General features: G+C 44.4%; 1 protein-coding gene across 2 annotated transcripts; it reads right to left on the reverse strand.

The window, feature by feature from the left end:
• Nucleotides 1–3,500: 3,500 nt before the first annotated feature.
• On the reverse strand, nt 3,501–23,327 carry areg (amphiregulin). 2 transcript variants are annotated; one of them, XM_014143466.3, is made up of 6 exons: nt 23,219–23,327; nt 20,968–21,147; nt 19,234–19,501; nt 18,837–19,007; nt 5,805–5,911; nt 3,501–3,923 (listed from the first exon to the last, which is right to left on the reverse strand). In XM_014143466.3, exons 1-5 carry the CDS (start codon nt 23,253–23,255, stop codon nt 5,815–5,817), a joined length of 753 nt encoding a protein of 250 aa, XP_013998941.1. In that variant the 5' UTR covers nt 23,256–23,327; the 3' UTR covers nt 3,501–3,923; nt 5,805–5,814.
• Between the last annotated feature and the right edge of the window lie 2,631 nt (nt 23,328–25,958).

Raw genomic sequence — 25,958 nt, forward strand, 5'->3', positions numbered from 1 at the left:
ACATTTTTCATTATTAAAGTGGCTAGAGTTGAGTCAGTATGTTGGCAGCAGCCTCTCGATGTTAGTGATGGCTGTTTAACAGTCTGATGGCCTTGAGATAGAAGCTGTTTTTCAGTCTCTTGGACCCCGCTTTGATGCACCTGTACTGACCTCGCCTTCTGGATGATAACGGGGTGAACAGGCAGTGGCTCGGGTGGTTGTTGTTCTTGACGATCTTTTTGGCCTTCCTGTGACATCGGGTGGTGTAGGTGTCCTGGAGGGCAGGTAGTTTGCCCCCGGTGATGCGTTGTGCAGACCTCACTACCTTCTGGAGAGCCTTACAGTTGTGGGCGGAGCAGTTGCCGTACTAGGCGGTGATACAGCCTGACAGGATGCTCTCGATTGTGCATCTGTAAAAGTTTGTGAGTGCTTTTGGTGACAGGCCGAATTTCTTCAGTACTCCAACTTAGTCTCCTGAAGTTGAAGATGTGCTGCTGCGCCTTCTTCACCACACTGTCTGTGTGGGTGGACCATTTCAGTTTGTCCGTGATGTGTACGCCGAAGAACTTAAAACTTTCCACCTTCTCCACTGCTGTCCCTTTGATGTAGATGGGGGGGTGCTCCCTCTGCTGTTTCCTGAAGTCCACGATCATCTCCTTTGTTTTGTTGACATTGAGTGTGAGGTTATTTTCCTGACACCACACTCCGAGGGCCCTCACCTCCTCCCTGTAGGCTGTCTCGTCATTGTTGGTAATCAAGCCTACCACTGTAGTGTCGTCTACAAACTTGATGATTAAGTTGGAGGCGTGCATGGCCACGCAGTCATGGGTGAACAGGGAGTATTGGAGAGGGCTGAGAACGCACCCTTGTGGGGCCCCAGTGTTGAGGATCAGCGAAGTGGAGATGTTGTTTCCTACCCTCACCACCTGGGGCGGCCCGTCAGAAAGTCCAGGACCCAGTTGCACAGGGCGGGGTCGAGACCCAGGGTATCGAGCATGATGAAGAGTTTGGAGGGTACTATGGTGTTAAATGCTGAGCTGTAGTCGATGAACAGCATTCTTACATAGGTATTCCTCTTGTCCAGATGGGCGTGACAGTTGCACGCTCCCTTAAAACTTGAGGCATCTGTGGCAATGTGTTGTGTGACAAAAAGGCACATTTTAGAGTGGCATTTGTTGTCCCCAACACAAGGTGCACCTGTGTAATGATCATGCTGTTTAATCAGCTATTGATATGCCACACCTGACAGGTGGATGGATTATCTTGGTAAATGAGCAATGCTCACTAACAGGGATGTAAACAAATTTGTGCCCAGATTTTGAGAGAAATACAATTTTTGTGCAGATGGAACATTTTAGGAATCTTTTATTTCAGCTCATGAAACATGGGACCAACACTTTATATGTTGCGTTTATATTTTTGTTCAGTGTATATAGTCCATCCTAAATGAGGCACATGGTATACAACATTACGAGCTAGCATGACTGGCTAACATCTTGGCTAGCAGGCTAGAAGTAGCACAAAGCACATGGAAAAGCACATGTGTGTGTGGTCCCATGTTTACAGTACCTGACTGACTGGCTGACTGACATACTGGCTGACTGAATGGCTGACTGCCTGACAGACTGGATGACTGACAGACTGGCTGACTGGCTGACTGTTTGACTGACAGACTGGCTGACTGTTTGACTGACTGCCTGACTGGCCAACAAGTAATTCCTTGTAGCCACACTCACCTCACCTTTCCCCCAGATAAGACCCAGATCACACACACACACACACACACACACACACACACACACACACACACACACACACACACACACACACACACACACACACACACACACACACACACACACACACACACATTTTGCACACTGTGTGACATGGGTCAGTAAAAGACAGCACAATAAAACAGCAGTGATGAGTCATGAGATGATGCAGTGTTTAATTAACCTTATAAGGCTTCATACAGGGGTTCCCTAACCTTTTCTGCACAGTGCACACAACCTCAAACTGACACTAGGAAATGCAGGGGACACCATGTGTGTTCATATTCACTCAACATATTCACTCAACATATTTACTCCTGCAGGCTGTCTCAACAGATAATAATGACAAGAAAGAACATTCTAATAGTGTAAAAGGCTTAGTTGACACGTAAAGGTTGTATGTTATACTCATCTGAGGAGAGAAAATATGTTCTTAATTTGTTTGATAAGATTATAGATTTTCTCAGGGGACCACATTTGAATTACAGGTGACCTCTCATGGGGTCCCGACCCCCAAGTTTGGGAATCACTCGACTTAGTAACAAATTCATAACCACTTCATAACCACTTCATAACTCCTTTATGAGAACATTCATAACTTTGTTACTTCAACTAATAGCTAGTCTTTGTTCTGAGTGAAGTGGCTGGGCTTGATAAGTTTAAACTACATTTTAGGGTTAGTCTGTTCTGAGCTCTGCTGATGTTAGCCTTGTAATTAGAGGCACCTCTCTGTTTATATACCGCAGCGTGTACGTGTCTCTCCAGCACGTCTCACCTGCTTATTGTTGTAGCTCAGAATAGCCCAGTCACTCCCTCTCTCCTAACTCAAACACACATAGCTATTTGTGCTCATTCATGCAATCCGTAATGGGCGTTATTCTGCCATTCAAAACAGCTCTGCACCATGGTAACAGAGAGGTCTGTACGTGAACAGGAAAACAGAGGGAGGGAGGGAGGGAGGGAGGGAGGGGAGGGAGGGAGGGAGGGAGGGAGGGAGGGAGGGAGGGAGGGAGGGAGGGAGGGAGAAGGAGATTGATCCCAAATCAACTTATGTTTTTCTTTTCTTTTGTATCTTTATGTATGAATTTAGTATTTGACCTCCTCGCGGATGATGGCATGACACATGAACTGAGTTTATGAACCATAGAGATCAAACTATCTTGATGATTATGATGCTTCTTCTCTATCATTTCAACTTCCATAGTTTCGATTGGCTCCAGAATGAGATAAAGGATCATGATTAATATGCCATAAAAGAGCACGGAAAGTGACCTACGCAAGATTGCTTCATTTTCTTTTGTATCTTTATGATAGTTCCAATCCTTTCAATTCAACTCATGTCACTTTGTTCCAGATTCACTCTCAGGAGAATGTATGAGAACTATGATGCCGTGGTTTGAGGAACCTATCGGATGCTTCGGAGTTTTCCATTCCATTTTAAAATCCTACTTCGGTGATGTCATAAATAATGCATTCCATCCCTTTGTGACATCACAGAGAGAGAGACAAAGAGAGAGAATGAAATATTATAACTATGTGCTGAGGTCCTTTGTCCGAGTTATTCTCTCTCTCCCTCTGCCCTTTTACTGTGTGTCTGTGTTTGCGTACAGGACTGCTCTGTTTGTGTGAGCACATGGCAGGGGTATTGGACACGATCAGACTAGGGAATGGAAACACATAACCAAGACTGAGGACTCACCCACATACACCGACGCATGCAGGCACACACAAACACACATAAAGACATTTCTCATAACACTGAAGGACTTTATTAGTGAACCGATAGATTCCATCTATGTCCAGGATTATCGATAGCTGTATCTCTCTGTTGTTCCCTAGGAGACGCATGGCAATAAATAAGCAATAACTTAGTAGTGAAATGATTGGACGGAATGCTCAACATCACGGTCCAATCACATCTAACACAACACCAGTCAAAACAAAGCTCTGTCCTCAATAAATAAGTCAAATTAAATAAATAAACGACAAGGCAGTTCTATGCGGTTCTTCAAGACGGTTCTACGCTGGTTCTTCTATAGAACGCTCTACTGTCTGGAGTTGTAGCGTCCGTTCAGTAGATCACTCCGCTGGGCAGGAGTCGGCACAGGTTCTCCTCTGATTGTCTCGGTTCTCATGGTTCTAAATTATGGTTCCAGACCTTTAAGTTCTCTAGGGTAAGAGAAGAGAGCAAATTGTCAGTATTTAGGGTTAGGGTTAGACTTCCAGGAAAAGAAAGGCGACATGGAACAGGTATGTTAGCCAGGAGGTTAGACAGGTATGTTAGCCAGGAGGTTAGACAGGTATGTTAGCCAGGAGGTTAGACAGGTATGTTAGCCAGGAGGTTAGACAGGTATGTTAGCCAGGAGGTTAGACCCGTATGTTAGCCAGGAGGTTAGACAGGTATGTTAGCCAAGAGGTTAGCCAGGTGTGTTAGCCAGGAGGTTAGACAGGTGTGTTAGCCAGGAGGTTAGACAGGTATGTTAGCCAGGAGGTTAGACAGGTATGTTAGCCAGGAGGTTAGACAGGTATGTTATCCAGGAGGTTAGACAGGTATGTTAGCCAGGAGGTTAGTCAGGTATGTTAGCCAGGTATGTTAGCCAGGAGGTTAGCCAGGAGGTTAGCCAGGAGGTTAGACAGGAGGTTAGACAGGAGGTTAGACAGGTATGTTAGCCAGGAGGTTAGCCAGGAGGATAGACAGGTATGTTAGCCAGGAGGTTAGACAGGTATGTTATCCAGGAGGTTAGCCAGGTATGTTAGCCAGGAGGTTAGACAGGTATGTTAGCAAGGAGGTTAGCCAGGAGGTTAGACAGGAGGTTAGCCAGGAGGTTAGACAGGTATGTTAGCCAGAAGTTTAGCCAGGAGGTTAGATAGGTATGTTAGCCAGGAGATTAGCCAGGAGGTTAGACAAGTATGTTAGCCAGGAGGTTAGACAGGTATGTTAGCCAGGAGATTAGCCAGGAGGTTAGACAGGTATGTTAGCCAGAAGTTTAGCCAGGAGATTAGATAGGTATGTTAGCCAGGAGGTTAGCCAGGAGGATAGACAGGTATGTTAGCCATGAGGTTAGCCAGAAGTTTAGCCAGGAGGTTAGAGAGGTATGTTAGCCAGGAGGTTAGCCAGGAGGTTAGCCAGGAGGTTAGACAGGAGGTTAGCCAGGAGGTTAGCCAGCAGGTTAGACAGAAGGTTAGCCAGGAGGTTAGACAGGAGGTTAGACAGGAGGTTAGACAGGAGGTTAGACAGGAGGTTAGCCAGGTATGTTAGTCATGAGGTTAGCCAGGAGTTTAGCCAGGAGGTTAGAGAGGTATGTTAGTCAGGAGGTTAGTCAGGAGGTAGACAGGTATGTTAGCCAGGTATGTTAGCCAGGAGGTTAGCCAGGAGGTTAGACAGGTATGTTAGCCAGGAGGTTAGACAGGTATGTTAGCCAGGAGGTTAGCCAGGTATGTTAGCCAGGAGGTTAGCCAGGAGGTTAGACAGGTATGTTAGCCAGGAGGTTAGCCAGGTATGTTAGCCAGGAGGTTAGACAGGTATGTTAGCCAGGAGGTTAGCCAGGAGGTTAGACAGGTATGTTAGCCAGGAGGTTAGCCAGGTATGTTAGCCAGGAGGTTAGAGAGATGGACCAGCAACCTGAGGGTCGCCAGTTTGAATCCAGGTCTAACAGGAAAATCTGGGTAAAGAATGTGAAGGCAAGACGGAGCCTTTAATTCATGTTTTAACAGACAGGTATGAGGAGAATGCTGAAAGGCCAGTTTGATTAACTGAAGGGATTTATGTGTGTGAGGTTACAGTGACTTAGAGATTCATGTGTGCGAGAGCGAGAGACCATGTGTGTGGGCAAGCGTACGTGTGTGTGTGTGTGTGTGTGTGTGTGTGTGTGTGGTTATGAGACATCACCAGTAATCCAGTCTAATACTGCATTCTTACACCTCCTCATATGACGCAATTCACACTCCCACCCACCTACTCAAACACACACACACATACACACACGCGTGTGCCTGAATGCGGTTTGTTGCAGTCTTAGCGGGTGTGTGTAGGAGGGGTGTGTGTCCTACCTGCTGATGGTCACACCGTGATGTCACAGGGTGTAGTTTTCTGGAGCTGTTCCTTCTCACTGCCGGAGGCCAGGTAGGCAACCAGGAAATTCTTATGAGTCCTGTAACTGGCAGACAGACACAGAGAGAGAGAGAGAGAGAGAGAGAGAGAGAGAGAGAGAGAGAGAGAGAGAGAGGGAGAGAGAGAGAGAGAGAGAGAGGGAGAGAGAGAGGAGAGAGAGAGAGAGAGAGAGAGAGAGAGAGAGAGAGAGAGAGAGAGAGAGGGAGGGAGGGACGTTAGTTAGTTAAATCCTATGGCGTGTAATCCGTTCTGCCACAAATGGAGCTTGAATTGCACAACTCAAATCAAATCAAATCAAATTTATTTTTATATAGCCCTTCGTACATCAGCTGATATTCTCAAAGTGCTGTACAGAAACCCAGCCTAAAACCCCAAACAGCAAGCAAAGCATGTGAAAGAAGCACGGTGGCTAGGAAAAACTCCCTAGGAAAAACTCCCTAGAAAGGCCAAAAACCTAGGAAGAAACCTAGAGAGGAACCAGGCTATGAGGGGTGGCCAGTCCTCTTCTGGCTGTGCAGGGTGGATATTATAACAGAACATGGTCAAAATGTTAAAATGTTAAAATGTTCATAAATGACCAGCATGGTCAAATAATAATAATCATAGTAGTTGTCGAGGGTGCAACAAGCACGTCCGGTGAACAGGTCAGGGTTCCATAGCCGCAGGCAGAACAGTTGAAACTGGAGCAGCAGCACGGCCAGGTGGACTGGGGACAGCAAGGAGTCATCATACCAGGTAGTCCTGAGGCATGGTCCTAGGGCTCAGGTCCTCCGAGAGAAAGACAGAAAGAGAGAAAGAGAGAATTAGAGAGAGCATATTTAAATACACACAGGACACCGGATAAGACAAGAGAAATACTCCAGATGTAACAGACTGACCCTAGCCCCCCGACACATAAACTACTGCAGCATAAATACTGGAGGCTGAGACAGGAGGGATCAGAAGACACTGTGGCCCCATCCGATGATACCCCCGGACAGGGCCAAACAGGCAGGATATAACCCCACCCACTTTGCCAAAGCACAGGCCCCACACCACTAGAGGGATGTCTCCAACCACCAACTTACCGTCCTAAGACAAGGCCGAGTATAGCCCACAACGATCTCCGCCATGGCACAACCCAAGGGGGGGGGGGGGCGCCAACCCAGACAGGAAGACCACGTCAGTGACTCAACCCACTCAAGTGACGCACCCCTCCCATGGACGGCATGGAAGAACACCGGTAGGCCAGTGACTCAGCCCCTGTAAAAGGGTTAGAGGCAGAGAATCCCAGTGGAAAGAGGGGAACCGGCAAGGCAGAGACAGCAAGGGCGGTTCGTTGCTCCAGCCTTTCCGTTCACCTTCACACTCCTGGGCCAGACTATACTTAATCATAGGACCTACTGAAGAGATAAGTCTTCAGTAAAGACTTAAAGGTTGAGACTGAGTCTGCGTCTCTCACATTGGTAGGCAGACCATTCCATAAAAATGGAGCTCTATAGGAGAAAGCCCTACCTCCAGCCGTTTGCTTAGAAATTCTAGGGACAATTAGGAGGCCTGCGTCTTGTGACCGTAGCGTACGTGTAGGTATGTACGGCAGGACCAAATCGGAAAGATAGGTAGGAGCAAGCCCATGTAATGCTTTGTAGGTTAGCAGTAAAACCTTGAAATCAGCCCTTGCCTTAACAGGAAGCCAGTGTAGGGAGGCTAACACTGGAGTAATATGATCAAATTTTTTGGTTCTAGTCAGGATTCTAGCAGCCGTATTTAGCACTAACTGAAGTTTATTTAGTGCTTTATCCGGGTAGCCGGAAAGTAGAGCATTGCAGTAGTCCAGCCTAGAAGTAACAAAAGCATGGATTAATTTTTCTGCGTCATTTTTGGACAGAAAATTTCTGATTTTTGCAATGTTACGTAGATGGAAAAAAGCTGTCCTTGAAACAGTCTTGATATGTTCTTCAAAAGAGAGATCAGGGTCCAGAGTAACGCCGAGGTCCTTCACAGTTTTATTTGAGACGACTGTACAACCATCCAGATTAATTGTCAGATTCAACAGAAGATCTCTTTGTTTCTTGGGACCTAGAACAAGCATCTCTGTTTTGTCCGAGTTTAAAAGTAGAAAGTTTGCAGCCATCCACTTCTTTATGTCTGAAACACAGGCTTCTAGCGAGGGCAATTTTGGGGCTTCACCATGTTTCATTGAAATGTACAGCTGTGTGTCGTCTGCATAGCAGTGAAATTTAACATTATGTTTTCGAATGACATCCCCAAGAGGTAAAATATATAGTGAAAACAATAGTGGTCCTAAAACGGAACCTTGAGGAACACCGAAATTTACAATTGATTTGTCAGAGGACAAACCATTCACAGAGACAAACTGATATCTTTCCGACAGATAAGATCTAAACCAGGCCAGAACTTGTCCATGTAGACCAATTTGGGTTTCCAATCTCTCCAAAAGAATGTGGTGATCGATGGTATCAAAAGCGGCACTAAGATCTAGGAGCACGAGGACAGATGCAGAGCCTCGGTCTGACGTCATTAAAAGGTCATTTACCACCTTCACAAGTGCAGTCTCAGTGCTATGATGGGGTCTAAAACCAGACTGAAGCGTTTCGTATACATTGTTTGTCTTCAGGAAGGCAGTCAGTTGCTGTGCAACACAACTGCATTCAAAGTTTGAAAAGAGACAAGTCTTTCATTCAGTTGGCTTTAGATCTCAGGGAATATTAACCACAGCATGGTTTTCATTTAACTACATAAGTCAGTTAAGAACAAATTCTTATTTACAATGATAGTCTACCAGAGAACAGTGTGTTCATTGGCTTGCTTAGGGGCAGAACAACAGATTTTTACCTTGTCAGCTCGGGGGGGGATTCGATCCATCAACCTTTCAGTTACAGTTACAACATGGGCTGGTTTCACATCCACTACACTACCACAGCATCCTATCAGGATTCAGAAATCAATTCCTCTAACTGGAGTTCTTTTCACACCGATTAGAGTCCAGTATTCCAGCACGACACAGTTCAATGTAAAATCAATTCAGATGAACATGGACTCATTATTACCCATGGCTAGTTTACATTTTGTGTAATAAAATAGGTTTCTACTGTATATGGCTCTGCTATCACTCATGTCTTTAGCAACATTGTCAAACCAATTAGTCTTAGGTAACAACATAACGTAGATTATGCAAGTTCAATCAGTAAAAGCTGGTCTGAAATGAATTGTCACTTGTCATTAATCTAGTAAACTCATATAATTCACATCGCTTCCTATCTCACTCATCAGCATAATGTTACCTCATCAGTATAATGTTACCTCATCAGTATAATGTTACCTCATCAGCATAATGTTACCTCATCAGTATAATGGTACCTCATCAGCATAATGTTACCTCATCAGTATAATGTTACCTCATCAGTATAATGTTACTTCATCAGCATAATGGTACCTCATCAGTATAATGGTACCTCATCAGCATAATGGTACCTCATCAGTATAATGTTACCTCATCAGCATAATGGTACCTCATCAGCATAATGTTATCTCATCAGCATAATGTTACCTCATCAGTATAATGTTACCTCATCAGTATAATGTTACCTCATCAGCATAATGTTACCTCATCAGCATAATGTTACCTCATCAGTATAATGTTACCTCATCAGTATAATGTTACCTCATCAGCATAATGTTACCTCATCAGTATAATGTTACCTCATCAGTATAATGTTACCTCTCATCAGTATAATGTTACCTCATCAGTATAATGTTACCTCATCAGCATAATGTTACCTCATCAGTATAATGTTACCTCATCGGCATAATGTTACCTCATCAGTATAATGTTACCTCATCAGCATAATGTTACCTCATCAGTATAATGTTACCTCATCAGTGTAATGTTACCTCATCAGTATAATGTTACCTCATCAGCATAGCAGGTATCTATGGTAGTGTCTATAATGTTACCTCATCAGCATAACAGGTATCTATGGTAGTGTCTATAATGTTACCTCATCAGCATAACAGGTATCTATGGTAGTGTCTATAATGTTACCTCATCAGCATAACAGGTATCTTGGGTAGTGTCTATAATGTTACCTCATCAGCATAATAGGTATCTATGGTAGTGTCTATAATGTTACCTCATCAGCATAACAGGTATCTATGGTAGTGTCTATAATGTTACCTCATCAGCATAGCAGGTATCTATGGTAGTGTCTATAATGTTACCTCATCAGCATAACAGGTATCTATGGTAGTGTCTATAATGTTACCTCATCAGCATAACAGGTATCTATGGTAGTGTCTATAATGTTACCTCATCAGCATAACAGGTATCTATGGTAGTGTCTATAATGTTACCTCATCAGCATAACAGGTATCTATGGTAGTGTCTATAATGTTACCTCATCAGCATAACAGGTATCTATGGTAGTGTCTATAATGTTACCTCATCAGCATAACAGGTATCTATGGTAGTGTCTATAATGTTACCTCATCAGCATAACAGGTATCTATGGTAGTGTCTATAATGTTACCTCATCAGCATAGCAGGTATCTATGGTAGTGTCTATAATGTTACCTCATCAGCATAACAGGTATCTATGGTAGTGTCTATAATGTTACCTCATCAGCATAACAGGTATCTATGGTAGTGTCTATAATGTTACCTCATCAGCATAACAGGTATCTATGGTAGTGTCTATAATGTTACCTCATCAGCATAACAGGTATCTATGGTAGTGTCTATAATGTTACCTCATCAGCATAACAGGTATCTATGGTAGTGTCTATAATGTTACCTCATCAGCATAACAGGTATCTATGGTAGTGTCTATAATGTTACCTCATCAGCATAACAGGTATCTATGGTAGTGTCTATAATGTTACCTCATCAGCATAGCGTCACGTCTCAGCCTATGAGCATGGCAATTCCTTCATGGTTGCTGATGAACCTATGGGCTCACTCGTGCAATAATTACTTTCCTGTCTTTCAATCAATGGGCATGAATTAAGGGGAGTATTTACACTGAGTAAATCATATATACAGAGTATACAACACATTAAGAACATCTGCTCTTTCCATGACACAGACTGACCAGGTGAATCCAGGTGAAAGCTATGATCCCTTATTGCTGTCACCTGTTAAATCCACTTCAATCAGTGTAGATGAAGGTGAGCAGACAGGTCAAAGCAGGATTTTTAAGCCTTGAGACAATTGAGACATGGATTGTGTATGTGTGCCATTCACAGGGTGAGTGGGCAAGACAAAATATTTAAGTGCCTTTGAACAGGGTATGGTAGTAGGTGCCAGGTGCACCGATTTGTGTCAAGAACTGCAATGCTGCTGGGTTTTTCACGCTTGAAGGGTGGGGTTGGTGTGTATACACTATATTTACAAAAGTATGTGGACACCCCTTCAAATTAAGGTTTGTTCCCCGGTAGGCCATCATTTTAAATAAGAATTTGTTCTTAACTGACTTGCCTAGTTAAATAAAGGTTAAATACTTTAAAAAAAAATTTTTTCTTCAACCACACCCGTTGCTGACAGGTGTATAAAATCGAGCACACAGTCATGCAATCTCCATAGACAAACATTGGCAGTAGAATGGACTTACTGAACAGCTCAGTGACTTTCAACGTGGCACCATCATAGGATGCCACTTTTCCAACAAGTCAGTTTGTCACATTTTTTGCCCTGCTAGAGCTGCCCTGGTCAACTGTAAGTGCTGTTATTGTGAAGTGGAAACGTTTAAGAGAAACAACGTCTCACCCGTGAAGTGGTAGGCCACACAAGCTCACAGATTGGGACCGCCGAGTGTCCTTGGTTGCAACACTCACTACCGAGTTCCAAACTGCCTCTGGAAGCAACTTCAGCACAATAACTGTTTGTTGAGAGCTTCATGAAATGGGTTTCCATGGCCAAGCAGCCGCACACAAGCCTAAGATCACAATGTGCAATGGCAAGCGTCAGCTGGAGTGGTGTAAAGCTCGCTGCCATTGGACTCTGGAGGAGTGAAAATGCGTTCTCTGGAGTGATGAATCATGCTTCACCATCCTGCAGTCCGACAGACGAATCTGGGTTTGGCGGATGCCAGGAGAACGCTACCTGCCCCAATGCATAGTGCCAACTGTAAAGTTTGGTGGAGGAGGAATAATGGTCTGGGTCTGTTTTTCATGGTTCGGGCCCCTTAGTTCCAGTGAAGGGAAATCTTAACGCTACAGCACACAATGACATTCTAGACAATTCTGTGCTTCCAACTTTGTGGCAACAGTTTGGGGAAGGCCCTTTCCTGTTTCAGCATGACAATGCCCCAATGCACTAAGTGGTTTGTCGAGATCAGTGTGGTAGAACTTGACTGGTCTGCACAGAGCCCTGACCTCAACTCCATCGAACATCTTTGGGATGAATTGGAACGCCGACTGAGAGCCAGGCCTAATCACCCAACATCAGTGCCTGACCTCACTAATGCTCTTGTGGCTGAATGGAGGCAAATCCCTGCAACAATGTTCCAACATCTAGTGGAAAGCCTTCCCAGAAGAGTGGAGGCTGTTATAGCAGCAAAAGGGTGGACCAACTCCATATTAATGCCCATGATTTTGGAATGAGATGTTTGACGAGCAGGTGTCCACATACTTTTTGTCATGTAGTGTATGTCAACTCAAACCTTGTGGCAAAATTCCTCAGAGACGAGGCCTACCCCAAACGATGCAATACAATTCCAGATTGTACTCATGTCTCTATTGTCATTAAGTTAAGCCTGTACTCGATTGAACTGTGTACGGCTCTGCTATCAATCACGTCGTTAGCAGCATCGTCAGACTAATTAGTCTCAGGTAACATTGTGGACGATATAGCGCTTGCTCCTCGTTGCCACGGCAACAATCAGAGCAAACAAACAAATTGATTTATAGTTTTGATAAACACACTGTGTCAAACGTGTTAAGTTTGATTGAATAGCACAGTCGATAACAGAATACCAGTCATTAAAAATAGAACTTTAAAATATGAACTAGCACCAGAACATTTGTCAGGCACAAGTCATGTAATCAGAGCAAGCAGTACTGTATAATGTATACGTTTACCCAGGATGTGACCAGACCGCTGCCCCTCTGCTATCTGAACCAGACCACTGCTCTCTCCTGTCTGAACCAGACCACTGCCCCTCTGCTATCTGAACCAGACCACTGCCCTCTGCTATCTGAACCAGACCACTGCTCTCTCCTGTCTGAACCAGACCACTGCCCTTCTGCTATCTGAACCAGACCACTGCCCCTCTGCTATCTGAACCAGACCACTGCTCTCTCCTGTCTGAACCAGACCACTGCCCTTCTGCTATCTGAACCAGACCACTGCCCCTCTGCTATCTGAACCAGACCACTGCCCCTCTCCTGTCTGAACCAGACCACTGCCCCTCTCCTATCTGAACCAGACCACTGCCCCTCTCCTGTCTGAACCAGACCACTGCCCCTCTCCTATCTGAACCAGACCACTGCCCTCTCCTGTCTGAACCAGACCACTGCCCCTCTCCTGTCTGAACCAGACCACTGCCCCTCTCCTGTCTGAACCAGACCACTGCCCCTCTCCTGTCTGAACCAGACCACTGCTCTCTCCTGTCTGAACCAGACCACTGCCCTCTGCTATCTGAACCAGACCACTGCCCTCTGCTATCTGAACCAGACCACTGCCCCTCTCCTGTCTGAACCAGACCACTGCCCCTCTCCTGTCTGAACCAGACCACTGCTCTCTCCTGTCTGAACCAGACCACTGCCCTCTCCTGTCTGAACCAGACCACTGCCCCTCTGCTATCTGAACCAGACCACTGCCCCTCTCCTGTCTGAACCAGACCACTGCCCCTCTCCTATCTGAACCAGACCACTGCCCCTCTCCTGTCTGAACCAGACCACTGCCCTCTCCTGTCTGAACCAGACCACTGCCCCTCTCCTATCTGAACCAGACCACTGCCCCTCTCCTATCTGAACCAGACCACTGCCCCTCTCCTATCTGAACCAGACCACTGCCCCTCTCCTGTCTGAACCAGACCACTGCTCCTCTCCTATCTGAACCAGACCACTGCCCCTCTCCTGTCTGAACCAGACCACTGCCCTCTCCTGTCTGAACCAGACCACTGCCCCTCTCCTGTCTGAACCAGACCACTGCCCTTCTGCTATCTGAACCAGACCACTGCCCCTCTGCTATCTGAACCAGACCACTGCCCCTCTCCTGTCTGAACCAGACCACTGCCCCTCTCCTGTCTGAACCAGACCACTGCCCTTCTGCTATCTGAACCAGACCACTGCCCCTCTCCTATCTGAACCAGACCACTGCTCCTCTCCTGTCTGAACCAGACCACTGCCCCTCTGCTATCTGAACCAGACCACTGCCCTCTGCTATCTGAACCAGACCACTGCCCCTCTGCTATCTGAACCAGACCACTGCCCTCTGCTATCTGAACCAGACCACTGCCCTCTCCTGTCTGAACCAGACCACTGCCCTCTGCTATCTGAACCAGACCACTGCCCCTCTCCTGTCTGAACCAGACCACTGCTCTCTCCTATCTGAACCAGACCACTGCTCTCTCCTATCTGAACCAGACCACTGCCCTCTCCTGTCTGAACCAGACCACTGCCCCTCTCCTGTCTGAACCAGACCACTGCCCCTCTCCTATCTGAACCAGACCACTGCTCTCTCCTATCTGAACCAGACCACTGCCCCTCTGCTATCTGAACAGTACAAACTGCAGGCCATTATAAGGAATCCCAGGCCCATGTTTTATACCTGCTCTGACTTGCACTTTGTCCCTCATTTAGACATTTCTAGTAAATTACATAATGGGGTTACTGATTGATAAGGTGTGTGTGTGTGTGTGTGTGTGTGTGTGTGTGTGTGTGTGTGTGTGTGTGTGTGTGTGTGTGTGTGTGTGTGTGTGTGTGTGCTGAGTCTACCTTTGTGTTCATCAGGCTATGTCCTAAGTAAATATATGAATTCTTATAGTATTAAAAGGTATTGCCTTGATATAGTCATGAGCAATATCAAGGCATATATCATCGTGGGCGAGGGGGTCTATAAGGGCTTGTTGGGGTTGTGTGCAGGGGTTTTAATGACGCGCTACGTTGACTTAAGCGCCGTTTTGGAGTGTTCGTGTCACTACCATTGTGTTAAAGGTGTGTTATGGTCGTACTCGTGTTGTGTCAACATTGTGTTAATGTTGTGTTATGGTTGCATCGTGAACAGTATTTTTGGATTGAGTTAACGTCGTGTCATTGTTACTTATTGTGCACAGGTCATGAGCAGTTTGGTTGGGTTGTGTTATGGCAGTTATGGTTATATTAACATTGTGTTGTATAAACATTGTGCTATGGTTGTACAAACATTGCGTTATGGTCGTATTAACATTGTATTAACGTTGTATTAACGTTTCGTTATGGTTGAATACACATTGTGTTACGGTTGTGTTAACGTTGTGTTATGGTTGTGTTAACGTTGTGTTATGGTTGTATTAGGTATATACTCACTGTGTGTAGTTCATGTGCAGTACGGTTGGGTTGCATTATGGTTGTGTTATGGTTATATTAACGTTGTATTATGGTTGTGTTATGGTTATTAACGTTGTGTTATGGTTGTATTAGGTATATACTCACTGTCGTGTAGTTCATGTGCAGTACGGTTGGGTTGTATTATGGTTGTGTTATGGTTATATTAACGTTGCATTATGGTTGTATTATGGTTATATTAACGTTGCATTATGGTTGTGTTAAGCTTTACTACAAGCTCTACGGAGATGCAGGATTTAGAGTGTAGTGCGGCGTTGCAACGCCGTTTTTCGTCACCGGCATTCAACATATTTTTATACTACCTTAATATTGAGACATGCAGTATAATTCCTTCCGCAGCCCTGGGGTTAGTGTTGTCACCCGCTTCCTTGATCTGGTCTATAGGCTATTTACCAATGTAGCCTATTTTTCATTGATAGCCTAATATAATCTCAGCAACTGTTCAAAGAGTAACAAACAACAATTATCCACCCAAAAAAGGTATTTTGTTTTGAAGTAATAACTACTGATTCCAGGCTATTGTGAAATGGTAGAACCTGCTATAGCCAACTAGCTAGCAATGTGCTATTTTTCTCTGTGACCAAGACATGAGGACGTTCTATTTTATTTTAGCTGATATGGGAATTAATACAGCAGCGTTATCAAACTGGAAGGATGTTTTAGGATACACTGTTAAAGTATAACAATATTTGCCATGGCATATCTTTTTTTTAATAAATCTGAATTATTTAAGATGAAGATGTGGGAAGCTAAAAAGGCTAGCTAGCTTGCCATGTTTTTAACCAGGCTAAAGGCAGCTATCCAGGCTGTCAGCTTGCTATGTTTTTAACCAGGCTTAAGGCAGCTATTCAGGCTGTCAGCTAGCTATGTTTTAAACCAGGCTTAAGGCAGCTATTCAGGCTGTCAGCTTGCTATGTTTTTAGCCAGGCCAAAGGCAGCTATCTAGGCTAATGGCAGCTAGCCAGGCTAAAGGCAGCTATCCAGGCTGCCAGCTTGCTATGTTTTTAACCAGGCTAATGGCAGCTATCCAGGCTAATGGCAGCTATCCAGGCTAAAGGCAGCTATCCAGGCTGTCAGCTTGCTATGTTTTTAGCCAGGCTAAAGACAGCTATCCAGGCTGTCAGCTTGCTATGTTTTTAACCAGGCTAAAGGCAGCTATCTAGGCTAATGGCAGCTAGCCAGGCTAAAGGCAGCTATCCAGGCTGTCAGCTTGCTATGTTTTTAACCAGGCTAAAGGCAGCTATCCAGGCTGCCAGCTTGCTATGTTTTTAACCAGGCTTAAGGCAGCTATCCAGGCTGCCAGCTTGCCATGTTTTTAACCAGGCCAAAGGCAGCTATCCAGGCTGTCAGCTTGCTATGTTTTTAACCAGGCTAATGGCAGCTATCCAGGCTAATGGCAGCTATCCAGGCTAAAGGCAGCTATCCAGGCTGTCAGCTTGCTATGTTTTTAACCAGGCTAAAGACAGCTATCCAGGCTGTCAGCTTGCTATGTTTTTAACCAGGCTAAAGGCAGCTATCCAGGCTGTCAGCTTGCCATGTTTTTAACCAGGCTAATGGCAGCTATCCAGGCTGTCAGCTTGCTATGTTTTTAACCAGGCTAATGGCAGCTATCCAGGCTGTCAGCTTGCTATGTTTTTAACCAGGCTTAAGGCAGCTATCCAGGCTGTCAGCTTGCTATGTTTTTAACCAGGCTTAAGGCAGCTATCCAGGCTGCCAGCTAGCTACTACTAGCAAGGGAAGACTTCTTGATGAGGTTTAACGGCTGTTGGCATCCAATAAATGTGGCATTACTGCCACCAACTAGACTGGAGTATAACTACCTTATGCTTTGCTTGAAAAAAGTCAAATTAATCAACAAATACCCTGCCATCTAACCCTATACTCATTAAAAACACTATTTAAACCTATCTAGTCCTACCTCAGGACAAGATCCTGAAAGGACGAGACGGGACATCAACACTCATATCTCGTACACCCAAATATTTCTCAGCGGCTGCCACCACAACCTCTATTTTCTGCGACTTTACGTTCCATCCCAGCAGTACATTTACTCACCATTGCTATGAACGCCAACAACATCAAAAATAATCTTATTGAAGCGTACAGTATATCACTCGTCGGCCAATCCCTCTGTACTGATAGAGATCTATTACTCACACCACTCCTCTCATGTTCCCTCCCTGTCTTGACCAATCTTCCTCTACTTTCTTCACTGCCTCAGAATACAACACCCTCTGTTCTACTCTAACCCCGGTAACCTCAACGTGCTTCTCTCTCGCACTGTATCCTTCTGATTCCCAGCCCCATGGGCACCCCTACAATTAACACATATCACCTAGCCCAAATGCTACACATCAGGGGTGGCAGGTAGCCTAGTGGTTAGAGTGTTGGACTTGTAACCCGAAAGGTTGCAAGATTGAATCCCTGATCTGACAAGGTAAAAATCTGTCTTTCTGCCCCTGAACAAGGCAGTTAACCCCACTGTTCCTAGATTGTCATTCCCACTGTTCCCCAGTAGGCTGTCATTGAAAATAAGAATTTGTTCTTAACTGACTTTTCTAGGTAAATAAAGGAAAAAATAAATACATTCCTTTGTCTCATGTTCTTCTGAACACTTCTCATACCCAGAAACCACCTTCCTATATACACTGCTGCCACATGCCCATAAGCTTGACACCTGTAGCAACGTAATGTATTTGGCACATAAGCTCGTACAGAATAGCTGAAATATCCTAACATCATTTTGTCAGGCAGAGAGTCAACATCAAAACTTAAAAGAACAAGACAATGACTCTTCTGTTTCTCCACTCTGCCACCCTGTCTGCCATTTCCTTTTAAAAAGAAAATCACTGGAGTTCATTCCACCAGCTCTATCAGAGATCTGTATATGATGAAAGGGAAGGCTTCCTTGCTTTGTGTGTATGTGTGTGTATGTTTGGGTTGTGTTATGGTTGTGTTATGGTTGTGTTATGGTTTTATTAACGTTGTGTTATGGCTGTGTTATGGTTGTGTTATGGTTTTATTAACGTTGTGTTATGGTTGTGTTATGGCTGTGTTATGGCTGTGTAATGGTTTTATTAATGTTGTCTTATGGTTTGTGTAATGGTTTTATTAACGTTGTGTTATGGTTTTTATTAATGTTGTGTTATGGTTGTGTTATGGTTGTATTAATGTTGTGTTATGGCTGTGTTATGGCTGTGTAATGGTTGTATTAATGTTGTGTTATGGTTGTGTTATGGTTTTATTAACGTTGTATTAATGTTGTGTTATGGCTGTGTTATGGCTGTGTAATGGTTGTATTAATGTTGTGTTATGGTTGTATTCATGTTGTGTAATGGTTGTATTAATGTTGTGTTATGGTTTTGTTAATGTTGTGTTATGGTTGTGTTAATGTTGTGTTATGGTTGTATTAGGTCTATACTCACTGTGTGCAGGTCATGAGCAGTATGGCGAGGCAGCTGATGCTGGAGAGGACCACAGCTATGATGACCAGGACAGTCTGAACCACCTCAGCGATGCTTCTCTCCTCATCTTCATCCGTCCTTGTAGGTAGGAGCAGGATGCCACAGCGCTCACCATCGTAACCCTTCTCACAGCTGCAGGGGAGAGGATAAATCAATTCATCAATCAGCTAATATATCAATCAATAAATCAAAACACAAGTCAGTTAGTCAACCAAACAGTTAATGAATCAATGAATTGGTCTATCTATCCAATCGATCCTTTCCATCCATCGGCACCACACACACACACACACACACACACACACACACACACACACACACACACACAGTACTAAAAGTAGATTTGTGTTGTACTCACACACACACTGGCTCTCTCAGGTCCGCCATGTACTTGCAGCTTCCATGGATACAATATGCCTGGTGAGAGGAGCTACAAGGGTCCTCTGTAACACGTTCTGACGTCTGGTGTGGGTGGTCGGCCGTGAACTCCAACGTGTGTCCTGATGTGTGTTCAGGGTTGAAGGCCGTGGTGCTTTTGCTATTGTTCTTGTTCTTCCTCTTTCCTGGATTCACTTTTCCTTTCTGACCTTTCCCCTTTTCTTTTCTGTTCTTACTGTGACGCACCACTGCTGGGAAACGAGATAAGTTATTTTCATTTTCTGATTATTAGAGACAGATGGAGACAGATGGAGACAGATGGAGATAGATGGAGACAGATGGAGACAGATGGAGACAGATGGAGACAGATGGAGATAGATGGAGACAGATGGAGACAGATGGAGACAGATGGAGACAGATGGAGACAGATGGAGACAGATGGAGATAGATGGAGACAGATGGAGACAGATGGAGACAGATGGAGACAGATGGAGATAGATGGAGACAGATGGAGACAGATGGAGACAGATGGAGACAGATAGAGACATATGGAGACAGAAATAGACAGATGGAGACAGATGGAGACATATGGAGACAGAAATAGATATATGGAGACAGATGGAGACAGATGGAGATACAGTGTATTCTGAAAGTATTCAGACCCCTTGACGTTTTCCACATTTTGTTACGTTACAGCCTTATTCTAAAATTGATTAAATAGTTGTTTTCCCTCATCAATCTACACACAATACCCCATAATGACATCACAATACCCCATAATGACATCACAATACCCCATAATGACATCACAATACCTCATAATGACAAAGCAAAAACAGTTTTTTTTACTAATAAAAATAAATAAATACTAAAAAATCACATTTACATAAGTATTCAAGCCCTTTACTCAGTACTTTGTTGAAGCACCTTTGGCAGCGATTACAGCCTTGAGTCTTCTTGGGTATGACGCTACAAGCTTGGCACACCTGTATTTGGGGAGTTTCTCCCATTCTTCTCTGCAGATCCTCTCAAGCTCTGTCAGGTTGGATGGGGAGCGTCGCTGCACAGCTATTTTCAGGTCTCTCCAGAGATGTTCGATCAGGTTCAAGTCCGGGCTCTGGCTGCTCCACTCAATGACATTCAGAGACTTGCCCAAAAGCCACTCCTGCATTGTCTTGGTTGTGTGCTTAGGGTCACTGTCCTGTTGGAAAGTGAACCTTATTTCCTATCTGTCCACATCGGGTTCTTGGTCACCTCCCTGACCAAGGCCCTTCTCCCCCAATTGCTCTGTTTGGTCGGGCGGCCAGCTCTAGTAAGAGTCTTGGTGGTTCCAAACTTCTTCCATTTAAGAATGATGGAGGCCACTGTGTTCTTGGTGACCTTCAATGCTGCAGAAATGTTTTGGTACCCTTCCCCAGATCTGTGCCTCAACACAGTCCTGTCTCGGAGCTCTACAGGCAATTCCTTCGACTTCATGGCTTGGTGTTTGCTCTGACATGCACTGTCAACTGTGAGACCTTATATAGACAGGTATCATAATTTTGTAATTATGGGGTGTTGTGTGTAGATTGAGGGGGCTAGGGGTTAGGGGCTTGGGAGTACTAGGGGGTAGGGGGTGAGGGGCAAAGGCTTAGGTGCGAGGGGGTACTAGGGACCAGGGGGTAAGGGGTAAGGGGTAAGGGGTTAGGGGTGAGGGATTGTCTGACAGTCCTACCTTTGGGTGAACCATCTGTAGGTGTACCTCCTGACATATCTTCATCCAGTTCCTCCTCATCCTCATCACCCAGAGAGCTCTGCAGCCCCTCCCCTTCCCCCAAGGCTGACGCATCTGTCACATGGCTCAGCTCTGACGATAACGTCACCGCGGATCCCAGGACACCTAAAGCGCAAACAACTACAACCAGACCACACCAGTCAAACACAGAGCACTGAAAACTACAACCAGACCACACCAGTCAAACACAGAGCACTGAAAACTACAACCAGACCACACCAGTCAAACACAGAGCACTGAAAACTACAACCAGACCACACCAGTCAAACACAGAGCACTGAAAACTACAACCAGACCACACCAGTCAAACACAGAGCACTGAAAACTACAACCAGACCACACCAGTCAAACACAGAGTACTGAAAACTACAACCAGACCACACCAGTCAAACACAGAGCACTGAAAACTACAACCAGAACACACCAATCATAAATATCAATCAAGACTGCAAACAGACCAAACTGGTCACACACAGAGCAGTGCAGACTACAACCCAGTAGTACACACAGAATACTAGAGCACTCAATACTTCAATAAGATTAGCATATGGTACATCACACAGCTGGTTTCTGACAAGTCATAACAGGTTGTGAAACATCTCTCTCTCTCTCTGTCTCTCTCTCTGTCTCTCTCTCTCTCTCTCTCTCTCTGTCTCTCTCTCTGTCTCTCTCTCTGTCTCTCTCTCTCTCTCTCTCTCTCTCTCTGTCTCTCTCTCTCTCTCTCTCTGTCTCTCTCTCTCTCTCTCTCTGTCTCTCTCTCTCTCTCTCTCTGTCTCTCTCTGTCTCTCTCTCTGTCTCTCTCTCTGTCTCTCTCTCTGTCTCTCTGTCTCTCTCTCTCTCTCTCTCTCTCTCTCTCTGTCTCTCTCTCTGTCTCTCTCTCTCTCTCTAAAGTGAACAGTAAACATTACACTCTCACAAGTTTCAAATGAATAGACACATTTAAAAATGTAATGTTATGACTATTTACAGTGTTATAATGATGGGCAATTAATTAACAGTCTCTCTCATCTCATCTCATATAGTGAACAAAAACAAAGTAACAGGGCACTCACCACCATGTGACCTACTGTCTGTGTGTATCTATCACCACCATGTGACCTACTGTCTGTGTGTATCTATCACCACCATGTGACCTACTGTCTGTGTGTATCTATCACCACCATGTGACCTACTGTCTGTGTGTATCTATCACCACCATGTGACCTACTGTCTGTGTGTATCTATCACCACCATGTGACCTACTGTCTGTGTGTATCTATCACCACCATGTGACCTACTGTCTGTGTGTATCTATCACCACCATGTGACCTACTGTCTGTGTGTATGTACTGATAGATACACACAGACACACTACATGTTCATGTTTTTAAATGTATGTAAATTGTAAAGTCTTTTTTCTGTAATGTATTTTTTTGTTACGTGTCGGACCCAAGTAAGACTAACTGCCGCTATTGGCGTCGGATAATAGGGATTCTAATAAATCCTAAATATCTATCTCTCCACTCCATCATCCCTGTAGACTACTACCCTCTAAACACATCTCTCTGCCTGTCTGTCCCCTGTAGACTACTACCCTCTAAACACATCTCTCTGCCTGTCTGTCCCCTGTAGACTACTACCCTCTAAACACATCTCTCTGCCTGTCTGTCCCCTGTAGACTACTACCCTCTAAACACATCTCTCTGCCTGTCTGTCCCTGAAGGCTACTACCCTCTAAACACATAAACACATCTCTCTGCCTGTCTGTCCCCTGTAGACTACTACCCTCTAAACACATCTCTCTGCCTGTCTGTCCCCTGTAGACTACTACCCTCTAAACACATCTCTCTGCCTGTCTGTCCCTGAAGGCTACTACCCTCTAAACACATAAACACATCTCTCTGCCTGTCTGTCCCCTGTAGACTACTACCCTCTAAACACATCTCTCTGCCTGTCTGTCCCTGTAGGCTACTACCCTCTAAACACATAAACACATCTCTCTGCCTGTCTGTCCCCTGTAGACTACTACCCTCTAAACACATCTCTCTGCCTGTCTGTCCCCTGTAGACTACTACCCTCTAAACACATCTCTCTGCCTGTCTGTCCCCTGTAGACTACTACCCTCTAAACACATCTCTCTGCCTGTCTGTCCCCTGTAGGCTACTTCCCAACACAAACACATCAAATGATTGTACAAGCCCAGACTACTTACCCAAACACAGCAGAGAGGAGAGGATGAGAGTGTTCATGTCCTAATATTGTGTGTATTCTGCTCTGAGTGTGACTAGTCCTGCTCTGTCTCTGCTTCCTCTTCAGCGGTTGGGTGGCGGCTTTTATAGACAACGCCTCAGTAGACGGGGGGTGTGTGTGTGTGTGTGTGTGTGTGTGTGTGTGTGTGTGTGTGTGTGTGTGTGTGTGTGTGTGTGTGTGTGTGTGTGTGTGTGTGTGTGTGTGTGTGTGTGTGTGTGTGTGTGTGTGTGTGTGTGTGTCAGTAGTGTAATGATTAACTTGCCCAGCCTTGGGGGATGTATTTATGCATGTCACGTTCTTATATTCTTTGACACTTCTGTCGATAATAATAATGAGTAAGATCCTCACATTTTGTTCACTAACAGTCAACATCAACCAGGTCACCTGTGATACAAGTCAGTAGTCCTGAGGACGTCGGGAGATGATGTGAAAACCTGCCACTAGGGGCAACAGTGAGTGCTCTTACCTTTGGCTAGGGTGTTTGCCTCTGATTCCAAAGGTTGGAAGTTCAAACCCAGCACTAGAAAAAAAAAATTGCGTTTTTTTTTTTTTAAGCCTATCCCTAACCTTAACCATTCTGAGTTAATGCCTAAAACTTAACACCAAATCTTTTAAGGTTAGGGTTAAGGCCTAAATTTGACTTTGCAACCACTTCGAAATTTGACGTTTGAGAAACACAGATAAACGTCTAACTGTGAAACCTAGTTGGTTAACACACACACGGACACACACACACGGACACACACACACACACACGGACACACACTAATTGATGTATTCTGTCCAGTCACTACACGTCCTTAACGCACACAAAAAAACTGTGCACTTTCATTAATGCTCCTACCTCCGGTCCTCTCCCTTGATCTTCATATTTGCTGAGGGTCAGGCCCTGTTAATACAGCCGTAAAAGACTTAACAACCGCTGAATAAACTTTGCACACACACACACAACACACACACACCCTGCTGTGACACACAGATCCCAACGCACACCTCTAGCATGGTTGCCAGGGTGAAGTTACGGTTGTCGAGGTCAGAGAAGAGTCGTAGTGTTGTAGTATTGTTAGGACTACTGAAAGTTGTTTGATGACTCAGTAGGAATGTATTGTATTCCAATATCCCAATATCCCAATATTCCACCTTACTTGGTGTTGATCTTTTGCAGAACATTCCCATTTAACACAGTTGGTTCCATGGAAGTTGTAGGGATGTATGTTTTTGGTTTCCCATTGGTTCTGGGAACGAAGCCATAAGGTCATTGACCGGTTCCTCACCTGTTCTGGGAATGTTAAATTGTATAGTTGCAAGGAGGTTCTGAGAACGTCTTACTATGGTTCCCTTAACGTTTTCCTAGGAGGTTTTATTAGGTTATTTTTTAGTTTTTTTTAATAACTTTCCTAAAGTTTTCACTGAATGTTTAGAGAAGACCTTTAATAACACTGCTAGCTTATTTTTGGTTTAGCTTTTTTTTTTACTCCAAGTGCAAATAGCACACATAGAAATTAATTTCCTTAGGTATTAATCATGCAAACACATTTCTTTTTTATTGTGACACGGCATCAGTGAGATTCAAGCTTATAATCTTGTGTTCTCTATCCATGGAATTAGTCCACTGCGCCAGCTAGCATGTCCTGTTTTAACGCATACAAAACTGTTCATTTTAGTCAATTCAAACGGACCCCATTTCAAAGCAAACAACCACTCATTAAGATCAGGTGTGACCAATTAGTGGGTGTGGAAAACACAGCTGAACACACTTAACAAGATAGAGTTTAGAGAGAGTTTTGTTGATGCTGAGAATGGAATGTATATGTATTTAAATAGCATTCCTAGAACGTTCTCTGGGCGTTACTAAAGTTTAATTATGTTTTTTTTATGGAACGTTTTCTTAACATTCTCTGAACAATTTGAGAGCATGACTAAATAGATCCATGAAGAAACCTGTAGGAAAAGTTATACCGAAATCCCCACAGAACGTTATTTCTTAGCGATTTGAGAGAATTCCAAATGTCAAACCAGTTGGAGAACGTTCCTACAACATTACCAGCACTATTCCCTCACCAAGCTCTAAGGTTCTCAGAACGTTATGTGTTAGCTGGGTTTTGTGCAAAAGTTGGTACATTTACATTTACATTTACGTCATTTAGCAGACGCTCTTATCCAGAGCGACTTACGAATTGGTGCATTGGTAAGTATGATGAAGAAGTTTTCTTTCATGTGACCTGCAGAGAGGGTGTGGATAAATTACCTTGTTGTTTCTTCATCCTCTGTCGGTTACATTGTTATACCTTTCCAAAGCGGTCCCAACATGTTATTGGAACGTTCATGTAACAATATGAGATTTTAATGTTAGGACTTTTAAGGGCAGGGCTGATATAGGGGAATACTGCTGGGTTTGGTTTTTCGTGATAAATGGTGACATACAGGAACTAGAGAGGGTGTGAATACTTTTTACCTTTACCTGTGTCTGTCTCATCTGTTTTCCACCATTTAATTTCACGGTGGAGTCCAATGGAATCCTGGTGTATACTGTAGAACTTGGAGAATGTTTGTAATGCAGTCTGCCTTCCACAGTGTTTCGTTGGTGACATGGATAGTTGCTTGTTTATAGGGGAGCCTTGACAGAGTATCCACCAACCTTCGCCAAGGAATGTTAGGAATACCTGGCATGTCATTTGGGAAAGGTCAGAGACACTTGCTTT

The sequence above is a fragment of the Salmo salar genome, chromosome 15, assembly GCF_965601325.2.
Source record: "Salmo salar chromosome 15, fSalSal1, whole genome shotgun sequence".
Lineage (NCBI taxonomy): Eukaryota > Metazoa > Chordata > Actinopteri > Salmoniformes > Salmonidae > Salmo > Salmo salar.

Bases quoted from the DNA above. Each gene is read 5' to 3' on its own strand.
- areg (XM_014143466.3), bottom strand. From the start codon at position 23,255: ATGAACACTCTCATCCTCTCCTCTCTGCTGTGTTTGG. The intron at 19,008-19,233 runs GTGAGTACAACA...TCTCCCCTGCAG, and splicing joins CTGAGAGAGCCAGTGTGTGT to CTGTGAGAAGGGTTACGATG. The intron at 5,912-18,836 runs GTGAGTATAGAC...TCTGTCTGCCAG, and splicing joins CTGCTCATGACCTGCACACA to TTACAGGACTCATAAGAATT.